At 42.2% G+C, this 13,028-nt stretch overlaps 1 protein-coding gene across 11 annotated transcripts in view; it reads left to right on the top strand.

Annotated features, from left to right (window-relative positions):
- Atxn3 (ataxin 3) overlaps positions 1-13,028 on the top strand; it is a 39,770-nt gene that overhangs the window by 199 nt on the left and 26,543 nt on the right. For 6 of the 11 annotated variants that reach the window (XM_021650197.2, XM_021650203.2, XM_060388063.1 and 3 more), the window contains exons 2-5: positions 7,451-7,615; positions 7,829-7,873; positions 10,057-10,142; positions 10,516-10,582. In XM_021650197.2, the coding sequence (XP_021505872.1) occupies positions 7,451-7,615; positions 7,829-7,873; positions 10,057-10,142; positions 10,516-10,582 (363 nt within the window). The remainder of the gene's footprint in view (positions 1-7,450; positions 7,616-7,828; positions 7,874-10,056; positions 10,143-10,515; positions 10,583-13,028) is intronic. The other 5 variants (XM_021650204.2, XM_021650201.2, XM_060388060.1 and 2 more) reach the window with 4 other exon arrangements.

Below are 13,028 nucleotides of genomic sequence, written 5' to 3'. Positions count from 1 at the left end.
CTGGCTGAGGGGCGCTTCCCCCGGGCTCTGCTCCGGAAGCCTGCCCCCTGCGCCCCCGGAGCCCTTGCCCCAGAGGACCGGGCGGGTAACCAGGGCCGGCTGGGCATTGCGGGGACGTCACCCGGAAGATGAGCGCGGTCGCTTCTTCTTCACTTGCCACGCCTTTTTGGGTTTCTTCTGCCCTCTCTCTCCGGGTCTAGTCTTGGGAGTCGCCTCTCTACACCTGGCGGACCACCCACGCCCCCTAGCCCGTCCTCTGGCAGAATCAACTTTCTCTCAACTCAGTTCTATAATGGAATGTCTTATGCACTTCCATCTTGATGATCTATCTCACGTCCTTCTGCATTTGTGACCGTGCCTCGCCCATCAAAGGGCCTGACACTTAGGAAGTAAAGTAGGAAACCGCGGAGGGAAGTCGTCATAAGAGTTTTTATTACGGGATGTTTGGGTTTGGTTTGCTATCCCATTTTTCCGGACCAGGAGGCCAGCTTTGTTTTGGGGTATTATGGATAGATTAGAATCTTTCTGCTGTGTGGTCTGGCTAGTTTCTTTCTCTTCTTAATTTCTAAGCGACTACGCTTAAAAGTGTTGTGACATCTTGAGAAACTGGTCTATGCTCACGTCCAATTATCCAGTCATTTGGGTGTTCCCAGGACAACTTTGGCATATGATACCATGTTTCATAATCGTTTTAGGTTTAGAGAGGGTTGCTAGTTGAGGCTGTTTGGTAGGAGCAAAGGGTCTTTGTTTTATCGAATACTTATAAATGAGCATTTATAAAGTTCATGCACCACAAAGGAAAGACAAAAGTGATGTAAGAAACTGTTAAATGAAAGCTCATAGGACATTTCTGAGTGTTTTGGAACTGGAACAAGTTAATTTGTGACGAGATCTCTGGTAGCCCAAGCTGACTCCAGGCTCTCCGTCCTGTCTTGGCCTCCTGAGTGCGGAGATTTCAGGCCTGTGCCATGACTCCCAGCTCTCTCGTGCTCTGCACTCTCACTCTTGCGCTCCCTCTCTTCTCTCTCTCTCTCTCTCACACACACACACGAATTTGTAATTAGTTTAACAAGGGCGTTGGCATCAAATCCATTTGAAACATGTCAGACTTTGAACACTTTATACACTGCATCATAAGACTCCTTCCATGCATCCATGCATTCTTAAAAACAACAACAAAACCGTTTCATTACTGTGTGCTTGTGTGGCCGTCAAAGAGGGCAACTTCATAAAGTTGATTCTGTCCTTCCAACTTGGTGTGGTGTGGGTTCCAGGGATGTAACTCAAGCTTTCGAGTTAACCCACCGAGTCATCACTAGGGTGAATGGAAAAAGAAATGAGGAAAAAAAAAAAAAAAAAAGAAGGGAAAGGAAAGGACATGACTGGTCCTAGGTATGGGGAAGGACTTAAGTTTATTATAGATACATGGGAGAGAATAGCCAGAGGCAGACACATCTGGGAGAGTCCAGTGAACCATGTGGGGAAAGGAGGAGGGGAATGGAGAGAGGGGAACCAAGTCCAGCAGGCAAAGATTAAAAAGGATACAAAAGAGGACAGGTATGCAAAATGTCTGATTATATATTTATAGAAGAGCCTTTGGGGGAAGGGCAGCCCAGCCCCTAGGCTGGAATGTTCAGGGTGGAGGGTGGGGTATTATCAGTCCTACTTTGAAACTGGTAGGGACTGAGGGATGCTGGGAGAACCTGGAGGCCAGGTTCATCTTGATATGTTAAATATGCACCTTAGCTGCTTAACCTAGGGCACTTAATGCATTTCTAAAGTATTTTTGTCTGGGTGGTGGTGGTGGTGCACACCTTTAATCCTAGCACTCTGGAAGTTGAGGCAGGGGAATCTCTTATGAGTTTGAGGCCAGCCTGGTCTACAGAGGTAGTTCCAGGACAGCCTGGACTACACAGAGAAATACTTACCTTGAAAAACAAACAAGAAATTTGGGTGTTCGTGTATGTCTGTACATGCTGTGTGTCCCCAGTGCCTACGGAGGTGGGGAGATATCCTGGAAGTGGAATGGCAGAGGGTTGAGTAGTTAGGAGTTGAATCTGGGTCCTCTGGAAAAGCAGCCAGTACCTGTAACTGCTGAGCCGTCTCTCCAGCTCCCCGATCCCTTCTTTACAGTATCAGTTGTTCCTTATTGAGCAGATTTCAGTGCAAGTAACTACAGAACCATTATAGCCAAAGCGCTAGGGTAACAAAGTGCTGGGGCTATGCCTCAGCTGGTAAAGTGCCTGTTGTGTAAGCTGCAAACCTGAGGTCAGCTCCCCAGCAACCACGTAAAGTCAGGGCAGTGTGTGTCCATATCCCTGGTTCTTGGAAGCAGGGAATGGAGCCAGGTGGCTGGCTGGTGCTTGCTGACTAGCCAGTCTAGCTGAATCAGTGAGCTCAGTTAACAGACTGTCTCAAAAAATAAGGTGTAGAGCAGCTGAGGAAGACATCCGACTTTGACCTTTAGCACATATATGTATACATCTGTCTGCACACGTGTATATGAGAACACATATACAAACATGCACACAGACACACACATACACACCCCTGTTTACCCAGAAGTCACTTAGGTATTATCATGTGTACATACTTAATAAATACTTTAGAAGTACATTTGCCATGTGTGCGTGCGTGTGTACGTTCGTGCGTGTGTACGTGTGCGTGGGTGAGGGAGCACATGTGTGTGTATGCATATAGAGGCAGGAGGACAACCTTGGTGGTGTTCCTCACAGGTGGGCTAACTTGACTATCCCCAGGTATCTGCCCATTCCACTTCCCCACCCTGTAGTCACAAATGGGTACCACCATGCATGGCTTTCATTTCGGGTTCTGGGAATTGAACGCAGGTCCTGATGCTAGTGTAGCAAGCACATTGCCGACTGAGATCTCGCCCCAGTCCTGGACAGTACATTTGCCTTTATCACCACCTTAAATATTCACAGCAAATGAACGCTTACTGAAGCAGTGGCATATTTCAGGAACGCACCTGTAACTTTAGGTTATTATTTAGGAGGCTATTCTGGGAATATTTGAGCATAATTGCTGTTTTCCAGAGAATTCTTTTCCCTTCCGTGACTTGCCTTTAACCAGAGAATCAACTAGAAAAGACATCAACCACTTCCTCTTGGAATTAATTTTACACTTAACCCCCTTGAGTATTACTAAGCTAGAATATAAAAACATTTGTCAGCATGGTAGCACACGCCTTTAATCCCAGCACTTGGGAGGCCGAGGCAGATACCTGGAGATAGTCAAGTTAGCCCACCTGTGAGGAACACCACCAAGGTTGTCCTCCTGCCTCTATATGCATACATACACATGTGCTCCCTCACCCATGTGCACGTACACATGGCAAATGTACTTCTAAAGTATTTATTAAGTATGTACACATGATAATACCTAAGTGACTTCTGTGAGTTTAAGGGCAGCCTGTTCTATATAGTGAATTCCAGGACAGTCATGGCTAGGTAGAGAGAACTTTGAGAAACAAAACCAACCAACCAACCAACCAGTAAATAAATAAAAGCAGTTGTCCACTGGTAGATCTCCAGTTGGAGATAATGGTGGAGTTAACTACATGGCCTGTGCCTATAATCTCAGCTCTTCAGGTTGCTGACACCGTGGGAGCACCAGAATTCCTAGCTGAGTAAGCCTGGTGCTTGTGGTGTCAGGGAGAGGCCCATGAGTGTCTAAAACAGCAGTTCTCACCCTGTGGGTCACGACCCCCTTTGCAGGAGATGTGGGTCCAACATGCTTTCATAGGGGTCACCTAAGACCAGCTATATAGCAGATATTTACATTATGATTCATAACATGATTGGGGATCACCACAAATAAGGAACTGTTTATTGAGGGGTCTCTGCGTTAGGAAGATTGAGAACCGCTGATCTAAAAGGTTTGTGGCGCTATTTAAAGTATACTACTCTTCTGTAATTTTTATTTTTTTAAGACAGGGTCTCACTTTGTAGCCCTGGCTGGCCTGGAACTTGTTTTGTACTGTTTTGGTTGATGCATTTGCAGTGTATGTGTCTAATCACAGAGCACACAGATGTTACGCTTTGGTACGGAAGATTGTTGTGGAGTGGTTTCACTAATTGATACTCGCTTCTGTGACAACAGTTTTCTCTAATTCTAACCCTCCCCACCGTTATAGGTGTTCTGGAGACTGCATTGTGTTAACACTATGTGAGTTTTTCTTTCATAAATGTACTTTCTATTAGCTAGGTGTGGTGGTGCACACCTTTAATCTGAACACTTGGAGTCAGAAGCAAACAGATGTCAGATTTCTGTGAGTTTGAGGCCAGCCTGGTTTACATAGTGAATTCCAGGCCAGCCAGAGCTACTAAGTGAGACCTTGTCTCAAAAACAACAACAAAAATGTTTTTAGACACTGGCAAGATAGCTCAGAAAGTAAAAAGGCCCTTACTGCCAAACCTTGTAACCTGAGTTCATCGTTGGGACCCACATTGTGGCATGTAAAAGGGACTTTTATTCTCCTGATTCAGTAGTTGTCTCTGAGGCTTATTGCCTCTGTCTGCTAACCTAGGCCTAGTCCTGGAAGTTTCTATCCTCTGTGGAATCTAACCTAGGCCTAGAATGTTTTTAGGCTCTGAAACTTATGGCTGAGTAAGCTCACCCCTTCTTGTTCTTTACTGAGCTCAAAGCTGTCTGGTTCAACTCAGCTGTTCTGGAACAAACTCCTCTCCCAGCCGACTGATTCAGTCTGGCTTTTCTGTCGGTCTCTGTACTGCTCTGCTTGGCCTCAAACTAACTCCAACAATCTGCTCAAATCTCCTGGCTCCTTTTGTCTTCACCTGAGTTCATCCCTCTCTGGCTCATTTTGTCTTCACCTGAGTTCTCTCTTGGAACCTGTCTCTCTATTACTGTTTTCTTCCTCTCTCTCTCTGCATTGCCCCCTAAGTAGCTTCTCCTTCCTCTCCTCATGAGAGTTGGCGATCATGTTCTGTCAAATCTTCTCTGATTCATCACTTTTTCTGCCACGCAATTAGACATCACTTTCAAACATGGGTGCTTCCTTCTACTAACTTTACCCTCATTGTTTGGGATTAAAGGCATGTGCTACCACGCCTGGACCTAAGCTTTTCTTTATTTGAAACTTGCTCTATACCAGGCTGGCTTTGAACTCAGATCTGCTTGCCTGTCTCCTGTATTAAAGTCGTGTTTGTATTACAGCCTGATGACACAGACCTGGAAGGTCTTTGGGTGTGATCTCTTGCCAGAGCAGGCATGTTCTAAATTAAAAATCCTGTACAGTGGAAGGAAAAAATTGAATCCTGCAAGTTTTCCTCTGCCATCCTGCATCCTCTCCAACCAATCAATAACTGTAATATTTAAAAATATATTTTTAGTTGTATTGTATGTAGTGTGCATGTGAATGCAGGCACACACATGGCCAGGTGTGCGTGTACCCAGGAGTCAGTTCTTTGTTGTAGATTTATCTTTGAGTTAAACAACGGTTATTCCTAAACCAGCTGTAGACCCAAATCGCCACACAGAGACTAGGATGTATTTAGTTAACCTAGAGCACAATGGTGGGCAATGAATACGCCATCCTAAACCTTCAAGCCCGTTTAGTTTCCTCCATTCAGATTTCCCACATTATACTTGCTTTTAGTCATATTTTAGGTCCGGTTCCTCTCTCCTTGTGGTTCTAAGTCCTCTTCTGTGGATCTCTCCTCTCTGACTCCTCCCACTCGCTTCCTTCTCCCCTCCGGACCAGGATGTCCCACCCTGTTCTCTCCATTGCTCAGCACTGGCTGGATGTTTAATTGACAAACTAGAGAACAAATGGTGGCATGGTTACACAGACTTGAGAGCATCACAATGCAATGTCTGGATTGAAATCAGGCAGTGGGGTAGAAAAATCAGCGTTTGAATGAACAAGGGTAAATTGTATACATTCCATAGGAACAATATACCAACAGTTGTCTCTTCGTACGTAGTATCTGGGAATTGACAGTAGGCACCTTTACCTGCTGAGCCATCTCCTGCCTCAGGCTGTACTTTTGATACATATTTCCCTGATTGACTAGTGAAGTTGAGCATCTTTTTGTATATTTTTAGCCACTCGTGTTTTGTGAAATGGTTGTATTTTCACTAGATATAAGCAGAACAATCTGTCTTTACCTCCCAGTAGACAGTATTCAGTGACATTGCTCCTAGCAGTTGATCAACAGTAGAAGGAAAAAGAGGCAGAGACAAAGAATTCTGTCACCATGTGACTACAGCTTGAAGGGATACTTAACCCTTGCTCCAAGCCAGTCTAGGAATGGGCAACATACTTTGGCAGACTATGGAGATAAGTTGTTCTAACTCCGTGGTAGACTCAAACTCTCTGAACTCTACCTTCCTGCACCATAACAGACATATATACTATATCTGCTTCAGCAGTTACATTTTGTTCCTCTAACATTGATTCATCAGGGAATAAAATGCATCTTGTAAGGTGCTCTTTGGAGTGATCATCTGCCATGTAACATAGCTCAGACCAGGATGCATTCATTATACCAGGCAGGTTGAGTTCAGTAGGCCTTATTGGCCCTCTAGAGGGCCAGAGGTGACAGTAGGAAGTGATCTCCCATCTGCCTTCACCTCCCAGAATGGCAGGCTTAGGGTCTATATTCTCATGACTCCTACACTCATGAGTTACCCTTCTTTTCCTGTAGCTTAGGAGAGCAATACTGTAGAGCCAGGAGAGTGACAAGCAAGCTGTACAGTGTTAGGCAGTCTGGATTTGGACATGGGTTTTGTGCAGTTGTATATGAAAGCCAGCTACCTAGCAATTAGACATCCCAGGCCCATGGGATCTCCATAAGAAGGATGCTAATGACCTCTTAGGGAGCTTAACTTGGCTGCAGTTCCCCTTGCTAGCTTGTCCACTTACGGACTTGGACTGTCTCAGCTTGGGACAGTTTTCCTCTCTGGACGTTACTTGGAATGAATCTGCAGAGTTGGCTCTAGAACTGTGGGTCTTAACATGAGAAAAAGTTGTTCTCACTTAAACCAGTTCTTGAATTTGAAAAGTCAGTCTTTTAAGGTCAAATAGCAACTATCTTGTTAAAAGAATGAATGTTCTTATGGCTTAACACTCCCTTTTTGCAGTAGTAATTTGCTATGGAATCTCCAAAGATAAATTCTTGTAGATACTGAAAACTTCAAAAGGCTAAATGTTTTTATAGAGTAGTTTTTAGGCTTTTATGAGATTGGAGAGATGAAGTTATACTGTAAACCATTCTTCATTTTTCTTCCTATAGTTAAATAACTGTGAAATAAACATGACAATGAAAATGCGTATACTAGTGAACTCAGCTTTGGCTAAGGCTTGTAAGGTCTGTTTTGATCATATTAAAAAGTTAGTAATTGCATTTTCTAGTAGACACTGTACAGATCCACTTAATCACAATTGAATTTTTTTTTTAAATACTAGCAAGAAGGCTCACTTTGTGCTCAGCACTGCCTGAATAATTTATTGCAAGGAGAATATTTTAGCCCTGTGGAGTTATCCTCAATTGCACACCAGCTAGATGAAGAAGAAAGGATGAGGATGGCAGAAGGAGGAGTTACCAGTGAAGACTATCGCACATTTTTACAGGTACTGATTTCAGACTCACCGAATCCCATCTTATTTTTAAAATGTGGATGCTCTTCAGAGGAGGAAGAGGAGCCATTCTCCCCTAAGGGCCTGACTCGTTAATTATAGCTAATGTGACTGTCCAGCGTGTTCTTTTAAATGTGCACACTAATGGCAGTTTTTACTCCTTTTCCCATCTCCGTCTGCGCACAACTGGCCATGAAAATTGAACAGCAGCCTTCTGGAAATATGGATGACAGTGGCTTTTTCTCTATTCAAGTAAGTAGTCCAGAGTTTGTGTGAAGTGTGTGGGAAAGGCTGCCTCATTTTCAGCTCTGCTATGCTTGCAGCACTCAGTTTCCCGTTCATGTGGCGCAGCTTGGCACAGCTTTTTATGTAACGATGAAGTCCTCAGGCGTTCCCTCTGTAAACTGTCTACAGAAGATAAGGCCACTCTCCAGAGTGCTATGCATACAGAGATGAACATAGGACTGTAGACTCTTGGCTTTAGAATGGCTTTGGTCCCTTGCTTGCTTGCTTGGGGCAGGCAGGGCCTTGCTCTGTAGTCATGGCTGCTCTGGGACTTGTGATCATCATTCCATCTGTCTCCAGAGTAGAATTATAGATATGTGCTACCACACTTAGTTTAGAATAGGTAGGGCCTTTACAATTTTTTTTTTTTTCTGAGTGAGATTGCTTAATTTATATGTAGGTGCTGATAACTTAATATATTAATTACAGTGCTTCAAACTTTTTATCTTTGGTACATCTGAGAAATTGCAGTGTCTTGCAGCTTCCATTTAAATCACCCTACCAGACTGGATTCCTGAAGTACAGTTTGTACAATTCGATCTGTTTTCTAACTTGTAGCCCTTTTGGAGGGTGGTATTGGGATTGGCCCAAGGCTTCACATGTGTTGACCTCAAACTCTGCCATCTAGACACATCCCAATCCCCCAGGCTCCATTTTAATTCTGTGGTGGCTCATTCTTAATAGTGCTGGGAATGATGTCTAAGGTCTTGTCACATACTAGACAGGTATTCTACCCTATAGAAAACCTCCAGCCCTGTGTTAATTTATATGTTTGTTTGTTTTGCTTTTATAGACACTTTGTGGCTTGGCCTGGCCTTGACCTTTGCAAGGTCCTGCTTGGGCCCCCTAGGTGCTGGGATTGCAGTCTTGAGCCACCATGCCTAACTTTATATGTCTACTTGTAGGGTCCAGTCTACTGATGTGAGGGTTGTCCAAGTTCTTTCTGATTTCTCTTTTGAGTATCGTTCTTTATAAATTCCTTTTATGCTACCCTGCTAGCATCCCCATTCTCTAGCATTTCCACCCAGTACTTCACTGTGACACTGTGAGGACCACTGGCCCTCAGCTGAGAGCGGAGGTCAGTGTTGGTGCGGCCACTGCCGTCTCCTGGGTGTACACACTCGGTGCTCGCTGGTACTTGCATTTGGTATGAATTACTACCCAGTGTGCTTATTTCTTTGTTGCCCACCTGGGAGGACCAATGGAACATTTTCTAGATTTCTCTCCTATTTCTCAGCTTGTAGTCATCAGGTTTAGCTTTTTGTTAGTGACTATGGAAGTTTAAAATATATCAAACCTTCTTCTTAAAAGACTTATTTTTATTTATAAAATTATTTGTATATCTATGTGTCTATGTGTGGGTATGTGCACATGACTGCTAGTGTCTGTGGAGGCCCAAAAAAGGGCATTGTCGCCCTGGAGGTGACATTATAGGTGGTTGTGAGCCCCCTAATTATGGGTACTGGGGACTGAACTTGGGTCCTGTAAGAACAGTATCCATTATTGACCACTTAGTCATCTCCCTGGCCCCACACCTTTCTTTGAAACCCAGGGAGAACTTGCTTTAATATGCCTTCAGTCACTGCCATTGCAGGTGGTGAGTCTATGGGGTGGACCAGTTTTAGAAGCAGCACCATAGCATGGAATGTGCTTCTGGATGCTTGAGGCAGTGTCATCTATGAACTGTGCAGTTATCTGACATTTCTAAGAAACCTAATATGGAACGTACTTTTAAAATGGATGTGAGGGTCTGAAGAGATGGCTTTGAATTTAAGAATGCTAAATGGTCTCTTTCAGAGGACCAGTTCAGCTCCCAGCACCTACATTAGACTGCTTACAATTCCTATTACTCCAGTATATGGACACCTCATGCCCTCTTCTGGCCTCCACAGGTACTCCTACCATAGCCTGTACTCACTGAAACACATTTAAATAAATTCTAAAACAATCTTTAAAAAACATCAAATAAAAATTAAAATCACACATATTATTTTTGAATTTCATGAGGTATCATGGGGACATAATTTATAAAAACCCCTATTATCAGAATTTACATATGAAGTACAGTTGCTTACACAATTAATGTAGTTCTGCTTCACTTTGGCCTTGAAGGTTTAGCTCATGAAAAGTTGCTGTCTTTCTTCTGACAGGTTATAAGCAATGCTTTGAAAGTTTGGGGCTTAGAACTTATCCTGTTCAACAGTCCAGAATACCAGAGGCTCAGAATTGATCCCATGTAAGCGTTTCCCCTTCTGTTTCTTTATTTAAATTTGGTTTTTAAAGGTGTGATTTCTGAACGAGGACAGCTTGATTATGAATGTCTTTGTTACTGCGTTTGATGCCCTTGGACTGCACTGTGTCACCTTTTTGGTGCCTCGAGCAGCTGCCTTTTAATCATGTCAGTGGTGGCACTGACCTGGCTGGTATGGAGGCTTTGAGGCATGACATCACTAAGATCCTGTGGAAAATGCATGGAGTTATATGATCTTTATTTTTAAAAATCAGTAATTAAGTGTAGCTATATCCTAAATGGTAGAAATTTCATAGTACTTGCCAGTATATATCTCATAATACCCCCATTTAACAGTGTACGTTTTGGTTTTTTCTAGAAATGAAAGGTCCTTTATATGCAATTATAAGGAACACTGGTTTACAGTTAGAAAGTTAGGTAAACAGGTAAGATCTCATCTCCTTTCTTGTTCTCTTATCATACTCTGTACCCTAAACCAAAATAAAGAGATTAGTGTCTTTGGAATGAAGCCCTGGATCTTGTATATTCTGCCCAAGCCTGGACTCAATACAATAGATAAAAATTTTCTATCTTAAGAGAAGATAATCAGTTTCTCTTCAGATTTTTAAAATAAAAAGCATGTAAGTTATATGATAATAAAAATTTGTATTTAAAACAATGCATATGTGGTTACTATCATGTATGTTTTTGTGTGATGATTTGTGTTTAGTACAGTATTGTAACAAAGCCTGAGATGAGGTCAGGAGTAAGCAAAACATTTAGAAGTTGGTGTTGTGGGACGGGATTCTTGAGGTGATTCCAGGATCTGGCAGTGCACACATCTGTGTAAGTCACCGTTAAGCATGGTTTTGAAAGAAGTAGTCAGTAGAGGTCTTATTAGAATGTTAGACCTTGCGAAGTGTTGTTGAAAACGAGCTTATACAGTCAAAGGGAATGAACTGTTAGTACACAGGCAGCCTGGGTGAATTTCAGAAATGGGAACCGAGATACAGTGACAGAAAGAAGACTGAGTAGTGCTTGTGTAGGGCTGGGGATGGGGAGAAGGGACACGAGAGAAAGGCTCCCAGGGGATCAGGAGACTGGACTCTGATGAATGTGTTCAATGCATGGTCATGTTGATGGCTTATTGGGGTAATACAGATCTTTTTAATGACAAATTGTAAAAAAGACAAGTTGTAATATAAGTATGTGCAGTTAATCCAAGCACAGTGGCCCATGCCTATGACTCAACACTTGGGAGACTGACCTATGAAGGCCTTGAGGCCAGCCTGGACTATATAATGAGACCTTCAAGAGAGACAGGAGGAGAGGAAAGGCAGTTTACTTCATGTCAGTTATGCCTCAGTAAAGCTGTTCTTTAAACTGCAAAGCAAAAATTAGAGTGTGGTGATACCCATTCGTAATCCCAGCAGAAACAGGGAGATTTATAGAAGTTCTAGACCAGCCAAAGCTACATCGTGAGACCCTGTCTCAAAAAAGTTCAAAAATAAAATAAGTGACATAAAAAACTGAACCTGGAGATGTGGCTCAGCAGGTGTCACCTTGCTGCTCTTGCAGAGGACCTGGATTTGTTTCCCAGCACTCACATGGTGGCTCGCAACCATCTGTAACTCCAGCCTCTTCTGATCTCTGTGGGCACCAAGCACACACATGCACATACATACATACATACATACATACATACAAACAAACATACATAAACATAAAATTAAAAAGAAAGAACACATTGATTTAAATGAGTATAAATAGAGTTAATATATAGAATACATGTATTGGTTTAATATATAAATAATACATATAAAATGTGACATACACATAATAGCAAATATATTAATGTAGAATATCAAATATATTACTATACAATATATTAAGTATATAATATATATTAAGTCAATATATATTGGTTTAACTGTGTGTGTGTGTTGTTGTTTTTTTTTTCTTTTTCTAAATAAACTGTACTGTTAGCTTTTAAGGCAGCCCTGGAAGCAGCCCAATCATCAATGTTTGCTTGGTGATGTAGATCTTTGACAGGGCATGTACTTACAATAAACACAAGGTCCTAAGCTTCAGTATCCTTCAAAAATTAAGGAAAAAGCCTTGTAGTTTCTTTGTCAGGTCTAGAGAGAGCAGGTAAGGAGATGGTGTGTTTAGTGGCTTAGAGACTAACTGGAACAGGAGTCAGTTCTGCAAAGAGCCAGGGTCAACTTTATTTAACTTCTCCGCCCTCCTCATAGCCATTAATGGTTTATTTGTGCCTTTAGAAATTTATTTATGACCCAGTGTTACTTTTCTGTATTATCAATCACTGGAGTTTTAAGGTCTTAAAATTTAAAGCCCATAAGCAACTTTGTAGTGATTTGTAGGAAAACATTGTTTTGAGCCTTTAAATTTTTTAGCTCTTGTTTGGATTTTTTTTACATTTGAACTATTTTATCAGTTACAAATAGGGCAAGTATAGGTATATTGGTCTTGGTTCTAATTTGTATTGTTTAAGAACAGATTTTTACCTGGATGTGATGGCACTCACCTTTAATCCCAGCACTCAGGAGTCAGAGGCTTGGCTGACTTGTGAGTTCTGAGGCCAGCCTCTGGTTCCTGAGTAAAGAAAGGAGTGATTGGGGAGAGTACTCTGATTAGTATCAAAATCCCGGAAGAGCTGTCAGTTGTGCATGGAATTGACCATAACTTTGGAATGTTTTTGCGTTTTTCTGTTTTAAGTTGTGTATTAATGCTGATGATCACTTGCAGTGGTAGCTTAGAGGTCTTGTTAAAATGAAGTGGTGATTGTAAATTCTTTTCCCGGAATGTCTACCTTTTAAAAATTGAAATCTTTTAACCAAATGAAAAAGTGTGTACATGTCATTTTTTTTT

The sequence above is a fragment of the Meriones unguiculatus genome, chromosome 7 (assembly GCF_030254825.1).
Source record: "Meriones unguiculatus strain TT.TT164.6M chromosome 7, Bangor_MerUng_6.1, whole genome shotgun sequence".
Classification (NCBI taxonomy): Eukaryota; Metazoa; Chordata; class Mammalia; order Rodentia; family Muridae; genus Meriones; species Meriones unguiculatus.
This window is presented reverse-complemented; position numbering and strand designations above follow the sequence as displayed.